This window comes from Ceratotherium simum, chromosome 2 (genome assembly GCF_057802395.1).
Source record: "Ceratotherium simum simum isolate JZ-2026a chromosome 2, ASM5780239v1, whole genome shotgun sequence".
NCBI lineage: Eukaryota > Metazoa > Chordata > Mammalia > Perissodactyla > Rhinocerotidae > Ceratotherium > Ceratotherium simum.
In genome coordinates, this window is record NC_141901.1 from 59,278,927 (window position 1) to 59,295,509 (window position 16,583).

The 16,583-nt window shown below is 36.8% G+C and overlaps 1 protein-coding gene across 1 annotated transcript in view; it reads left to right on the plus strand.

Annotated features, from left to right (window-relative positions):
* VAV3 (vav guanine nucleotide exchange factor 3) overlaps positions 1-16,583 on the plus strand; it is a 352,634-nt gene that overhangs the window by 242,369 nt on the left and 93,682 nt on the right. Inside the window, exons 18-19 of the mRNA XM_004420752.3 lie at positions 2,767-2,792; positions 8,047-8,092. Of these exons, the coding sequence (XP_004420809.1) occupies positions 2,767-2,792; positions 8,047-8,092 (72 nt within the window). The remainder of the gene's footprint in view (positions 1-2,766; positions 2,793-8,046; positions 8,093-16,583) is intronic.

The window sequence follows — 16,583 nt, forward strand, 5'->3', positions numbered from 1 at the left end:
TGTTGGGTTTTCTTCTCTCTCATCACTGTTATTTTAGTATAAGTTAATAAGCTGTTGCATTAATATGGCTATCAGAATTTAGATTACGTTTGTAAAGGAGGCAATCAGTTCAATGGTATGGCTATTAGAGCAAGTACAAAGTATAAGTAGAGGAGCCTGGCTAAGAATTTCTGAACTCAGAACCGATCCTAAGAGTTATTTCCAGTCCTTTGGCTTTTGCCCTATCCTCAGAAAATTTACAGAACTCTGCCGTGAGATACGACTAAATAAAAGCTCAGACTTGCAAGAGCCATTATTTATGTGCTCTGCCCAGCATGAGCACATCAGAGTATAAACTGCTCTGTGCCACATCCATGGAAGAAATGGGCTTCTTTCCTGGGTGGCAGGGTGGAGGGTGGGGGTAGACATGGTGGCCATGAGGATGGGGAGTAATGGCAAGGAAAGAGTAAGCCCCAATTAAGCACTCACATCCTTAGAGTTGGAATTACATCCAACACAAAGCCCTTTTCCGTTTTTCCTGTCTGGGTTACACAGAGGAGGCTGTGTATAGCGAAGTTCTCAGTACATCGAGTCAGAGTTATGAGGATTCTCTTGAGACACCAAAGAAAGAAAGGAGACAACAAGAAGCGGGAGAAATGAAGGAGAGGGAGTTGGGTAAGGTTTTCAGCCAAGTCTAGTTTGTTCCTCACGTTGTACCAGTCCCATTCATGCCTCTCCTGGACCTCACACTCTCTTGAGTTCTGTGATAGATGCTCATTCATGCAGGAAGCTGGCCTGCTTGCACTTAAACCCTATGCAGCAAGATATGAAAAGCCTGTAAATGAGGGTCTTCTGTTTGTGAATCTGTTTTCTGGGTTAAGAGGTACAAGTATCTGCATAGCTAGATGACCATCTTAGATCCCATCATTTCTTCTTCCCAAGGAGCACCCAGATGATGGAGCGTAGTGTGACAACTGCTGCCACGTGGGTTATCATAGGTTTTATGCAAAAAATTAATGCATTTAAAGCATGTTGTAAAAGACCTATTTTACAAGGGCATAAAAACACTTCTATGCAGAGTCAGAAAAAAATACTTTTGAATTGAAGTTAAAGTGCACGCTCATTTATGAACACTGAACCCGAAAGATCTGAGGTTTTCCCATTTTAGAGGTCATCTAGAAATATCAAAGCTCTCCTCAGTCTCCTTGGATGGAAAACCTGAACTCCCCTTATGTTTGGTGCTACCTGTAGTTGATGATTTCCAGTTCAGGCTCTTTGTCTAAGTCACCAGTAGGAGAAGCAAGTAGTTTAGGGCTATTCTGGCATTTAGGTCTTTCTGGTTAAACTAGTGAAACAGGTATCACAATTGCTCTGTTAGGAACCCAAGTTGACCTGGGTTCTAAGTCTGGGCATAGTATCTAGCCAAATGGTATTTCATAGACCCTCTCCCCAAACCAGTCCTCTTAGGCAGTCTTTGTTCTATAACGCTGCATATTTCTAATGGGGAGGAAAAGAAGTGAAATACTTTTCTGTCCAGGAATACTCCTTTGTGAAGGCTGACTTCAGACCTGCAAAGATGCCTTCGCAGAAGGCAGGGATCTATGAAAGGTAGAGTGATGGGGTTTGAAGTTGACAAAGGAATGCAGGCTTAGCTTTTCTCCAGAAAGGGGACTTTTTGCCCACGGATCTTGCGATTTCCATTAATTAGGAGTAGTTCCTTAAAAAAAAAAAAGCCCTGTTCCATGCCCCAGGCAATCTTCCTGTGTAAAGCAATCTGTGGCAGCGAGTCAGGTGTTCTGGAAGGAGTTTTCCCTGTGAACTTTGGTCATGGGGCTTCTTGGAACCTCTTAGAGAGCCTTGCCCTTTCTTTCCTGATATTTCCCTCAGTTTCTTCTCCTCTTTCAGATCCTTCTTTAGAGGATCATTTTGGGTGGGAAAAGTATAGGCATAGGCTCAAAATGATGCGGTGTTTTCTTTCACAGTCTAGAGAAGTTACAGTGTGTATAGGTGCTCCTGAGTATGGGGAAAGGAAGCAAAAATATTATCCACCACTTTTTCCGTGTGTAGTGTGTGTCTTTACTCTCAGAGCAACCCTCTGCCCTCCTGCCACATTACTCACCTGAAAAATCTCAGGGCCCTTTGTAACTGTTAGTCATTTTTGGGAACTAGAATGTAATGAAGAGATTGTTGTTTCTATTTATAGACAGGTAAACTAAGGATGAGAGGAAAATTAGCATTGGAATCGAATCCTGTCAGTTTTTTATTTCCATCTTTAAATCAAACTATATTCCCCCCCCAAAATTAAAAATAAGAGTTGTAGCTACTTAATAAAAAAAAATTCATATGCAATATTGTACTGTGTTAAATTTGCAGTTGTTATGAATAGCCAATGTATTGCCTTTGTAACTCTGTTTAGATTCTTAAAACCATGTGTGTTGGAAGAAAGGTTCCCACCTAATTTTCTGTAATGCACATAAATTTAGTGCAAGCCCCCATTTTAAGGAGCTTTACATGGTTGGATTAACATTGCTTAATAAACAATTGAGAAAGTTAAGCATAACCTAGAAGTCATTTAGAACTATGAGTCATTTTCCTGACAAGCCAATAAGGCAAGAGAACCAAGGTTGCAAAACAGTTACTAGCCCAGCCTGAGGGACCCTGGAAATATATTACAGGTATCAGTTAGGAAAACAAAGCAGTAGTGTTTTACCACGCTGCAGAGAATAAGGTTGCTAACCAGACAAAATAACTTTACACTGACAATGCCAATTTTTACATTTGTTTCAGAACAAGGGACGCTCAAACCATCGGAGGTAAGATTAACGTTTAAAATTTTTTATATAACTTTTGCATTTTGGGTTGTTGGCTAACTTAAGCAGGCTTAAGCTTTTAGAATGTTAACTGTGCCTTTAAAAATGGATAGAAACAGAGTCAGCAACCAGGTGCTTGTGAATGAAACGCACAGGTTAAATCAGAGGAATTTTCAGTCACCGTCTATGTACCGTAGGCAGAGGAAAAATGTGAATATTGAATCTCAGAATGTGTATGAAATGAGACATTTCAGAATCTTACTTATTCAGATAAATTTCAAATAAATATTGTAGCAATGTTATGGCACAAATATGGGTTAGATTTCCCTACTTCCCTGCTGCAGGATTCCACAGAACTGAGATTTATAAACTTAATGCATCCTAAGGCATTCTCTTGGAATGAATAGCTTTGATCCTGTTAGTACAGAAGAGGGTGGCCCTCATTCCAGGAAGTTGGTAGACCTGTCCTTGTCGTGAAAGATTGTGTCGCTGCCCAACATTTGCTGGTACAACTGAAAAGTTCTACATTGTTCATCTACGGATGTAGTTTCATGTTTCTAGTAGTTTTCCATTTGAATACGAACGTGATTCATATCGTGTCTTATTGATCAAATCAAGATCTGATAACATTTCCTTTTGGTTTAACACAGAGTCTAAGGTGTAATGGCTTACAAGTATGTGATCCCTATTACCTCTCAGAACAAAGCGAATTTTAAAAAAATACGAAAGAATGAAAAATATGGCAGATTTCCAGACAACCATACATAGCCTTGGCCTTCAACCAAAAGTAACAAATTTCTTACCTGACCTCCCCAAAATAATGTCATAGCAAAGAAAATTAAAATGTAAAATGTGCGTTATTAGTCGTGTGAACCGAAAGTATAGTAATCTGAGAATTTCAGAATAACAGAATGACAAAAAACATTCTGTGCCAAATTATTTTAACACATAACAATTATATCTCATTAAGAGTGGTATAATATTAATATGTTTTTAATAGGCTAGTGTTTAAATAGTTGATAAAAATAATGAAAAATACAGCAAGATGTCGAGAGGTAGTTGTTTCTACTTTTTTGCATAAGCACATAATTTGTACATACGGGGTATCAAGAATGTGATATGGGGAAATTCACATGCATCTCTTCAGTGTATCAGTTGACTTTATTTTAGAATCTAGTTTCTAGATCAAGGAATGCATAGTAAGATAATAATATTTTTAAAACAGGCCATGCAAGCTCTTCTAGGGCTAAAATAAATTAACATAAAATTCCTTTTAGTGTTTGGTCGACAGGTGAGATTTCTCATCAGGGCTATAAGGATTCTTCCAGCAGTGCCAGTGAAGATCTTGGAAGGCAGCCTTTTTTCTCTTACTCTCATGCTGTTATTAGATTATTGAGACACATTTCCTTGTAGACCTCTAAACTCAGTGTTATATTACATTTATCCTATTAGATATATGTATTATTTTTTTTCTGGGGAGGATGATTTCACTTGATTTTCTTTTAGTAATGTGAAGTGGGTGTATTTACAGAAAGAAAGTGTGCTAATAAGAAGTGGTTAATAATTTTCACATGATGATAAATAATTCTCTCCAGGCATTTTCATACTCTTAAAAATTATATGTAAGCCTATTATGAAAGGAATTAATTTTCATGTTGATTTTTTAAAATGTAGCATCAGTGTTTTAGTGACTTGCTTAACATTTGAGTATAATAAGTGTGATTTTTATTTAATGTGTGATTCTGCTAGAAATGTCTACTTTGGATAGATAATTATAGTAAACTCTTATACTGGCCAACCCATTTGGAAACTTTAGCCTTGGTTTAAGAGAGAGGTGTAGCAAAAGAATGTTAAGAAGCATCTTTTACTCCATACCTCCCCATCGAGACTGTGTGGAAGGTGCTTTCACGCTCCGAGGCAGATGGTTAAATGATGTTCAGGGGTCTTCCCAGGGGTAAAGATGCCCTTTTGTAAGCTCTGCAATTATTTTTTCCGTTTCCTGAAGATCTTCTTTGTCTTCATGTACCAATTTGTAGTCTTATTCTGTTCCCCTTTCAATAGCCATGATTGTGAATTTTTAATTTTATACTTCCTTCTCAAGGTAGGTCAGTTTTCAGTAGCCACAGGATCCATGGGCCTCCATAACCACACCTGGGATGTTCATCTCACATCCCATTCTGGAGTGGACCTTCAGAAGCCGCTTCTAGGTCCAGGAAGTATTATCATTACATATCTATTTAATACATATCTATTTTAAACGTATTCCTTAACGTGAGTTTTTCTACCTTTAAAATAGCTAGAGGAACCAAAGGGCCGGCCCGGTGGCGCAAGTGGTTAAGTGCGCGCGCTCTGCTGCAGCGGCCCAGGGTTCGCCCGTTTGGATCCCGGGCGCGCACCGACACACTGCTTGGCAAGGCATGCTTTGGCGGCGTCCCATATAAAGTAGAGGAAGATGGGCATGGATGTTAGCCCAGGGCCAGTCTTCCTCAGCAAAAAAAGAAGAGGATTGGCAGATGTTAGCACAAGGCTGATCTCCTCACACACACACAAAAATAATAAAATAAAATAGGTAGAGGAACCAAAGCTGGTTCCATATAGCAAATGAACCTTGGCTTTTGTTGGTAAAATCAACAAAGAGAATTAGGTTTCTCCCAAAAGAGGCAAGAAGAGAGATTGTTGGATGGTAAAGGTATTTCTTTTAGAGAAAGACAAGGTAATGGAGCAAGAAGTAAACTTAGGTTGGTTAGTTGTTTTATTTCCCCCCTTTCTAGGTAGATCAAAGGAGATTGAGAAGGTTCTGAAGACTGATTCCCCTGATCTCATGGGGCTGTAACTGAGGGCTCCCAGGGGTGGCTACTAGATATGCTGTCCTCCCCATGCTGGGGATGAGGTCTTGTCCAACTCTATCCCAGGCTTTTGAGAATATAGGTGGAGGAGGGGAATATGTTGGATGGGGTATGACAATGACAATTGAAATTTGCATTTTAAAATTGTTTAAATATGTTCTGCTAAACATTTCCAAATTATTTACAATATAAAACACTTTTTAGGTGCTTTTAAAGTGTAATGAATCTCATATCCAAATACGCTTGGTCTAAGTAGCTGAAATTCCCTCACTTTTTTTTTTTTCAAATGCACCGGATCATAGTTTATTCCATTGCACACTCTTCCTGTAGAAGAGTTTTTGTTCTCAGGGTCACTGATTTTCAAGGATTTTCAGGAGGAAAAACCTAAAACATAAGCAGTAGGGCAATAACTTAGTACAAGAATTTATCCTTTATGTGAATTTAAACATTCAAAATACCATGAAGTTAATAATAATGACAATAATAATAAACTATCACTTAATAATCCTTATGATGTGTCAGGAACTGTTCTAAGCACTTAACATAAATTAACTCATTTAATTCTTACCACAAATGCCGTGAAGTAGGTGCTATTATTATCCCCATTTTATAGATGAAAAAACTGGCACAGAGACATTAAATGACTTGCTCAGGATCAAACAGGTGCCAAGTGACAGGGTCTGAATTTGAACTTAGGCAGTCTGATTCTAGAATCCATACTCTTAATAATTGCCCCATGCTCCCTATTTTAATCCTAACTTCAAGGTAATATAGAGTTGCTCTTGAACTCAAGCACTCTTTTTCACATTCTAAGTTTATAGTTTTTAAATAGTTCTGGTTTAGGAATTCCAGAAGTAAGACCCAAAGTTTGAATTCCTTTCTTGCCTTGCAAGCACCCTGTTAGTAGAAGATATAAGAGCAGTAGAAGGACAGCTTCTATTGTACATTAAGAAGGTGCATGGATATGTAGGAAGTAAATAGCAACAAGATATCCATCATTATATATTTTCCTGTTGAAAATATTGTCAGTGTGTTCATTGTCCTTTATATGGAGAGCTCCAAAAAATTTTATAAAATTTCAGATAAAGAGTTTTTTTTTAAAGCAATTTTCCTCTAAGTTATCAGATAGGAATCTGGAACTCATAGTCCTTCTCCTTTTTGTGCCTTGGCTACCAAGAAGCCCAGAGCTCCATTCTCTTCTCACTCACAACGGCTTTCTTTATACTATGGTTTTTCCAGTACAGCTATCCATCTTGTTCCAACATAGCTTCATTGCTGATTTTAATGATCATATTAGGCTTTTACAAATTCATTTTGGAAGTAGTTGGGTTAAAAACAAAAATTATATTTTTAAAATTTCTCCAGTTTGTTTGTACCTGAGATCCCTGAAAGTCTGCTTGATATGGCTTTGAGGCCCTTTGGAAGGCTGCTAAGATCCCATTTCACCCGTTTAACTTGTGAATGAAAATAACAGGAGGAACCCTAAGAAAAACCCATGGCTAATGTGTGCTTAGCGAAGCCAAGTGTGCTCTAAATGAAACTAAGTCTCTACACACAGGCACAAGCCCCAAGACACATAGAAAGAAAATTGCTTTTGTGAAAATCTGAATTATATGGTAGTTTTAGACTCAACATTTCATCCAGTTGTATAATAAAAAGTGAAAATCAAATCCTTATTAATTACTGTAGTAATTAAATAGGAATGAATTTAACGCTTGTGAAATTGAACATGTAACTATGTATTTTCAAAGATTTAAAATCTCTTTTGTTTCGAATCTTATCTATAATTTTTGTAATGTACAGTTTTTCTTATGAATTTTTTTTCTGTAATAAGAATTTACTTTCCTGGTTCACAAGCTGCATGCCTGTTTTGTTTCTTAAAGTTTTCAGGTACAACTGATCCATAATTAAAACCCCATTCTCATTGAAGTGTTGGCTAAAATCAGAGCTTGAGATCTTTGTTTTGGGTTGTATACTTCTCCAGTCTCTGGTCTGTCAGGCCTTAGAAGTAGCTGACTTAGAGTTTTGGAGATCATATGTTTTTGCTGGGAGCATTTTCCAACCAAGAATGGGTGTCTGGGCTTTGTTCTCATAATTCCTGTAGTCATTATGACTCCAAAAACAAAATGAGTCATAATACCCAGAGATGGCAAATGAAAAGATATTTTTTTCCCATAGTGTTATAAGACATCTATGACTTATCAAATGTAATGATGTTCAGGTGGAAGACTTATGAGAGAAACAGAAAGATTGAATTATAAAAACAAACTTTAGAACCAAATGTTTTGATCATATTTAGTCACTCTTAAATGGAAAAAGTGCAACATTCGTTGGCCTTCCGAAGTGTCACAAAGTAATGCAATTTAATAATACAAAATCTTCATTTTGCTTTGTTTTACCTTTCTGCACAGAAACGGACCAATGGACTCCGAAGAAGCCCCAGACAGGTGGATCCAGGTGTGTTTCTGATTATACATCTATAATCCTGACTTCAGTTAAGTAATTATGAAAGTATATGGGAACTGCTGTAGAAAGTCAGATTGTTGGCCTTTGTCCCTCGCAGTTTGGTATATAATGTGTGACCAGGAGACGATGGCATAGTGTGTAAATCATTTACATGACATTGCTTCCTAGGACAAGGTCACATGATGAATAACCATCAGTACCACAGTCTTTCCACAATCAGTAATTGAGCTGGTTATTTGCTTCCTGAAATAACCTCAGGGTACCTGGTTAATGCTAACATATCCAACACCTTTCCCTTGTCCCCTTCTAAATGTGGAAAGAAAATCAACAAACAAACTGGCACTTAAAAAAATTAGCATTTTCTAAGGGGCTGGGGGAGTTCATAAACCAGACAACTTTGATGCCCTACCCATTTGGGAAATTACTTTTCTTCATCCTATATCTATACTATTTTATAATGGAAGAATGAATTTAAGGACTTTGTGAGCAAGTATCCTCTCTGGAGGCCAATTATTTGTCTGCAGAGATCATTCAGTTGTTTTCTATTTAACATCATGAGGTTTGCCCTGTCATTATTTAGTATAATTATTTTTTCATCCATTAAGCAATGCTTTCCATAGTTTAATTACCAAAGATTTGTTATATACATGGTCATATTATTGCAGGTAAAAGTATTCATGGCTAAAGTATTCTAAATATGTGAACTTGATAATAAATCAAGTGGAACATGAAATATAGAATAGTCTTGCTCAAAAATAATCTGGAGTATGTGTTTTGTTTTCTCATCATGAACAGTGTTCACCTAGTTGTAAAGTTTAGCTTTCAAAGCATTATAGCTTTTAACTGAAACCACACCCATGGTAGCCATGCCCTTTTATGAGCTGTCTGAAAAGATTTATAGGAGCTTGTTGCCTCTGGCTAGAAATTGCCTCACTTGTGTCCTGAGATCAGTTTAAATCTTTTAACTACAGAACAAAATTGAGGCCATTAAAAAAATAGGGGTCTGGTTTAACTTTTTAATAGTTCTGAGTTCCCCAAGACAATATTGTTTGCAGAGGACTCTGCAATAATATTTAGAAGCAACTTCTTCTGTTCTATTTAGTAAGAGTGTATGACTGTGAACATAATATTTCTTTTCCTTATTTTGTGTGAATTGTAGTATTTCTGTCTCAGAAAATTATCTAACCTTTATAAATGTTATTTTAAAAATATTTTCTATGGGCATTTTCATTTAATCCATTTTCCCCCAGGGAAATGATTTCTGTATTTATAGTGTGTCAGTAGGAACACATTTGACTATAAACAATTTACTTTATTGCCAAAAATTTTAGGAACCCTTAGATTATTTAAAAGGAGGTATAGCGAATTCACAGATTATGAATATGACAAAGTGGACCAATAATAAAATAGTTTATCCCCCTTTATCCTAAAGGTGATGGCTTTGTACAGGAAGAACTCTTCTGGTATTCCTGTTTGTCCAAAGATTTTAGAATTTCATGAAGAATAAACTTACAAATGCAAAAGAAGTGGTGCTATATGTTATGTTTATAATTATATATATATACCTTTCCATTAGTTATAATAATTGTATATGAGTGTTTTCTCATTTTTCCACATTTTTGAAAAAAACAAGTAGTTGATGTTCTTGCCTGTTGTAGGTCCTAATGTGATAACTATTTCTCCCTGTAGGTGTCCTTTGATGTTAGGCTTGCATTATCTGTTTAGGGTTGGTTGTCTTTTGTATCTTTGCCTCTTTCTGTTGGCAGCACAAAGCTTTTTTCTTCAAAGTTAACTCTTGCTTGCTAACTGTCTTTTGCGTTGATCCTGATGTGACTACTGTTTAGCAGATTTCCACAGTTGTGTGGGAATTTTTTTACTCCAAGCTGTTTAAACAAGGGATCAGTAAAATTAAGGCTTCTTCGGCATGGACGAACTCCTTCCAAGGGGCATTATTTGTCGTTAGTCTTTTACCATGGAAGTTTCTTTAACCCTCTCTCTTCTAGTTAATTTAGTGACTTCTCCAGTGCTAATACACTGACTGCTTTCCAGGGCCTCATTTAGGGTGGCTTGTAGAAAAAAGAGATTCAACAGTTTAGGAGGTCAGACATAACCACTCTATCAGGTCAAAATTTCAGAGCCGTGTACAAAGGTAAATTATATATCTTCTCCGTAGACCTTTTGTTTTGGAAAGGAACTTAATGCATAGTTCTTTGGGTAGTAGGTGCTTAATAAATATTGGTTAGAAGTATTAATGAATGTCTATATACTTTTTCTGCATGCATTGGCTCTCTTCCTTTTTAAATTCCTCCTACTGACAAAGTGGACCAATGTACTAATGGAACGTGGAATAATCTAGTGGTAGGAAGCGTGGCTCTGAGCCACATTGCCTGGGCCAGGGACCCAACTTGACTGTTTACTTGCTGTTGACCTTCTGCAATTTGCTTCCTCTCTGTGCTGTAGTTTCCTCATTTGTAAAAGGAGACTAATAACAGTACCTACCTTACAAAGCTGTTGCGAGCATTGCATTAATTAATATGTGTAAAGTATTTATAACGGTGCCAAGTGTGTAGTAAATGCTAAGAGGTGGCAATTATTATAGTAATTACTTTGTGGTAGAGCATGTTATTTAATATTGGACATTTTGTCATGTGTGAGAGAATCAATAATATTTGTCAGTTATTTCTTTGCTAAATTAATTACCCAGAATTAAAGACTCAGAATTTTATACTGAATTTTCATTGAAGCTAGAAGTTATGTAATCATAGTAATTTCAGATTGTTGTTATTCTCTGCTTATGTATTGGCTTCCGAGATATTTTGCTTTTCTTTAAGAAGAGACACAATCAACAGTGGTGGTGGAGAGTTTTTTGATAAAATTAGTAGTGTTTGTGATAGCAAAAAAGAAACAAAGAAAGAAACTCTCCCAAGGTTGAAAATGTATATTGTGAGTTTCTATTCAAACCAAGAAAGAGGTGAACTGTAGGTTTGCATTGTGGCTTGTTAGCACATTTAAAACATTTACTATTTATTAATAACTATGATTAATCTTTATAGATAATATTTGTGAATGGCTGTGCAGTTTAGTTAGTTTTTCTTATCTTCTATTGTGTGCTAAGAAATTTATCAATTTATGGTCTTGACTGCTTTTATAAATATAGTAATGTGTTAGATGCAAATTCTGGTAGCTCTTTTGGATTTCTTAAATATAGCAAGGTATTTTCATCAGTTTGTACTTTTCTTCCTGAGACAGATGTTGGTTTCAGGAAAATAACACTTGTCAGAGACAGATCAATTATTTCAGGAACACAGAGGTGCTAGGCCTTTTTCAAGAACATGAGATCATAAATCTCAAGAAAATCTGAGCACTGCTGTAATATTTTTCATCTAAAGTGGCACTCAAGGTCGAAGCTACCAATTAAATTTTAATACTGAGCTTTAAAAATTTCCTTCTGTCGATGTGCAGCTATGACAGACAACTATGTACCGGGGCTTTGGGGGAAAAATAAATAAAATAAAATCTTTAAAAAAAAAAAAAAAAAAAATTTCCTTCTGTCTAAGTATGGAAGATACAAGATTTATTTTAGTTTGCATGTGGCAAATCTGTATACCAGGACATGTATTCTTTTAATCAAGTCCATGTTTTTAGACTGTTACAAAATTGTCTTATATTTGTGGAACTCATGGCATCTTGTATTTAAGTCCATAGTCACTAGCTTTTAAAAAATTCAGGCCATTGTTGTGTGTTGTGCTGCCTAAAGATTAGGTGGAGTAGATGGGAAACATTTAGGCACCTCATTCTCTTTCTGATCTTAAGTTACTCATGTGGTTTGCAATAACCTTGAATAGTAAATGAACAGATAATGGTTAAATTGCTAAAAGAATTCTTTCTGAGAGCTCTTGCTTCTCATGTGCTCATTGTTAAACTCTTAATTACAAAGAGAAACGTGGCTTAGAAGCACTGTCTTTTCTTATTCACTGAGGAGATGTCTTACTGTTTCTTAGCAGAGACATCTTCAAAGATGGTCACTTTCTCTTTCAAGTGGGCAGGATTGATATATAATGCCATTCCTATTTGTTCTTGTATGAAGAAAGGAATTCAAGAAATCTTTCTTTCATTACCGACTTCGTGTCTTATACAACAATCACCAGCAATGTCATTAATTATAGAACATGGCCCCTCTCCATGAGGAATTTATATTCTGCATAAGGAAGGAGTAGATACAGGCACAAAGTCCTGATTGCATAAATGCATGTCTATGAATGTACATATAAAAATATTTTAATATACGTATACTGCTCTATATACTGATTCACTATGGTATCGCATAGTGTCATAAAAACAGTTAGTGAATAGTCTGATAAACATATAAAAAGATCTAACTATGTAGTATGTGCAAAAAAGCTAAAGGAATTGGAAAAGAGAGAGGCAAATGTGGGCTCAAATTGCTTTTAAGCTGGATTGTCTATATGTGTTTTTATGTATATAAATAAAAAATTTATGCTAGTTTATTGTATTGAATTACAATTCAGTACAATATTCCTTAATGTTTTAAATTCAAAGAATTGTTAAACTCATTCCAAATCCAAACAGAATTGTTGATTTCTTTTAGATTTGCTTTTAAACATAATGCCAATTTGCTCAATAGAGAAATTTTATATTTTTAGTTTCCAAATAGAAAACATTGTTGAGAAAAATAGCAACCCAGGATTTTTAAAATCACTGATCTAAAAATACATTTTTTCTTTTTCTCTTTTTTTTTTGAGGGAGACAAATGTGTATTCTTGAAGGCTTTAGTAAATGAGCTTTTGTCTGTAATAACTAAGTAATAAAGTATCCATAGATTACATTGTTTCCATATTAATCAGTCAAACCTACTTTTGTCTTTTCTGTCACCTCTAAAACTAATTTCTCATCAAATATAAGTCCTAATCTAAATATTGGGAGCATAATTGTAAATGTGTAAAAATATATTTCACATTGAAAGAATGAACTTGAGAAAACTGGGGCAATAGAACCCAGTGATTAAGATTCATTGCAGAGCAATGAGGAATCCACGCTGTGAATGAGTGCTGAGGACCCTGCTTTGGTTTTTAAAGCAGCTGATTTGTTCTCAAGCTTCTATTAAACTATGGACAATAAGGCTGGTTTTGCACTAAGGCAGTTGATCCCCTGGTAGTTATTTCCAGGACTACCTTTCTAATTCCCTTTGCCATGATGACAGATTTCTGAAATGTCCATCACAGTCCCTGGCTCACATCTTTTGGGGTTTGGGGAGGATTTATTTCTCCCTTTAAAGTCTTATTCCGAGTTCACAAAGGGTCACTATTGCTGTCATCTGTCAGGTTTGTCCACACCTTGCCAAGCCAATCTTTACACTGCTCAAGTCCCTCCAGCATAGGAATGAGGCAAGATGAATATTTGAACAGATACACAGGGGTGCGTTAGGTGGGAGACAGCATCAGTAATGTGATTATTGAAATAAAACATTTGGAGTATTATATACAGAACCTACTTATGGGTCATTTATGCCCTTCTAACTTATAATTTCTGTTATTATAGTAATTTTAGAGAATAAAGTATATATTCAATATTTAGAAAAAAATTCTGAAAAGGAAGTCTCAACCTTGGTGAGCTGCTTTTAACATTTATAAAATATTGCTTACTTGGAAGGTCAGGTATGGCTGGGCTTCCTTTGCTATATCTGTGGCCCTGGTAGTCTAATACTATTCCATTTCAGAGGAAAAAGAACATGCCCTGTAATGCTAAGTAGACAAAGAAACCTCAGAAATTTCTTATGAGCCAACAACTTCTGAGAACCAAGTAACCTTATTTGAGAGCTTTAGTCTGAAGTAAGGTAAATGAAAGGAACCAGTTGAGTCAAAACTATTAGCTTCATGGGGCTGGCCTGGTGGTGTCATGGTTAAGTTCGTGCGTTCCCGCTTTGGTGGCCCAGGGTTCGCAGGTTTAGATCCCCAGCACGGACCTCTGCACTGTTTATCAAGCCATGCTGTGGTGGCATGCCACATATAAAGTAGAGGAAGAGGGGCACGGATGTTAGCCCAGGGCCAGTCTTCCTCAGCAAAAAGAGGAGGATTGGCAGCAGATGTTAGCTCAGGGCTAATCTTCCTCACCAAAAAAAAAAAAAAAAAAAAAAACACTATTGGCTTCAAATAACAATATTGGATACAAGTAATATCCAACTGATACCAGGATACCAGGAGAGAGGACATTGATAAAGTAATCCTTAATATCATAATTGTTTATGATCTTATAATACAGAAGTTCTATATACAAATAGTGAGACTAGTTGTCAAATTAATTAGAACATTGGAGTGCAGTTTATGGAATTTCTGTCAAAAGGACTCATATTGGCAATTATTTATCTTTTTTTTTTTAAAGATTTTATTTATTTATTTTTTTCCCCCCAAAGCCCCAGTAGATAGTTGTATGTCATAGCTGCACATCCTTCTAGTTGATGTATGTGGGATGCGGCCTCAGCATGGCCGGAGAAGCGGTGCGTCAGTGCGTTGGTGTGTGCCCAGGATCCAAACCCAGGCCGCCAGCAGCGGAGCGCCCGCACTTAACTGCCTAGCCACGGGGCCGGCCCTATTTATCTTTTTAAATTTTAATTTGAATGAAAAGTAAAGCTGATGTTAGGTTCTTAATAATTGTTTTTTACAGATAATTTTTCTTTTGAGATTCATTTTTTTCTGCATAGATATTAGAAATACATGGAAGTTTTCCTGTGTTTGAGGAACTTGAAATTTTGTTAGAGAGAGAAGACATACAAACATAACATGTTTAATAATAGTACTGTGTAGTATGTGGGGAACCACCAAAGTGTGTGGTGTAGGTTATGAATGGTGTAGTTGACTAGGAAGGCAGATGAGGGAGAATTCATTGTGAGCTAAAGAAGGACACAGGACAAGGAGACAAAATATCTAACAAGTACCTCAGTAAAAGTAAATTCACATAAACCTACAGATGTTTAAATAAAGTTATCAGTCTCTTTGGTTTGAGTCAGCTCAGTTTTCTATCACTCAGTGCGCTTTTGTTTGTCAAGTGACTAAACCCATTTCAAACTAGTTTAAGAGAAAAAAAGAAAAGACTGATGGATTTACTGACTTAGGTAACTAGGAGGTCCAGAGTGTTTTGGCTTCAGGGAGAGTTGGATCCAGGTGCTCAAACGACAGCATCAGAGTTCCATTTCTCCCTGTATCTCAGTTGTCCTTTCTTCTCTATTGATTTCCTGTCAACAGACATCTCACACAGGTTTGTCTCATTTGGAAGCAAAGTTACACATTAGCAACTCTCAGCATATATTGTACCCCCAGCTAGTAATTCCAGAGAAAATAGAATACCTTTTTCCCAGTAAATCTAACAACAATCCCAAGGAGGTCTTTAATTGGCCTGGCCTAGACCGTCTCCTCATCTCTGAGGTGATCGCTGCAGCTGGGGTGCTCTGTGATTGTGCCCACTTCCAAAAGGGGGAGGGGGCTGACTCAGACTGTCCACATGAAATTTGTTTTCTATAAGAAAGAAGGGCTGTGTTTACAAAAGAATGGGGAAGGGGAAAAGGAGAAGTTTGGTTTGAGCAGATTATAATGTACATCTGTTATTGTGTGTGACGAGTTTCAGACATTTTCCTCCTTGGGCATATTAGGTGCCTTCACTGACGTGAACTCTTTTAACCATCAGAGGCAGCCCTGTGCAGTGGTTCAGACTGAGGGCTCTGCAGGGACATAGAACTGGATTTGTGTCCTGCCCCTCCACTGACTAGTTAGTTGATAATCTTGGGCAAGTAAATCTGTTTTATTATCTCAAAAATGGGGGTGATGAGTAGCAGACATGACCTACTGTCATTGTGAAGATTAAATAAGATAGTAGATAAAGCATTTATCAATAAGATTGAGCACATAGTAGGTGCTCCTTAAATGTTGGTGGTGGTGATGGTTATTACTAATACTTTTACATTCCTATATTAATTTTCTAATGCTATGTAACAAGGTACCATAAATTTAGCAGCTTAAAATAGCACACATTTATTATCTCACAGTTTCTGTGGATCAGAAATCTGGGCATGGTTTAACTAGGTCCTCTGCTTCAGGATTTCTCACAAGACCTCACTCAGGATGTTAGCAAGGGCTGTATCTCATCTGAAGGCTCAACTGGGGATGGATCTACTTCCCAACTCACTTATGTACTTGTGGACAGGATTCAGTTCCTTTGGGGCTGTTGAACTGAGGTCCTCAATTCCTAGCTCACTGTTGGCCAGAGGCTATCCTCTGTTCTTAGCCACATGGACGTCCCCAACATGACTGCTTTTTTCATTAAAGTGTGGAAGCCAAAAAAGTGATAGAGGCTCCTAGCAAGATGGAAATTAAAATCTTATGTAACACAATCATGAAAATGACATCATCACCTGTCTATTAACTAGAGGCAAGTCACAGGTCCTGCCCACGTTCAGGGGAGGGGATTAAGC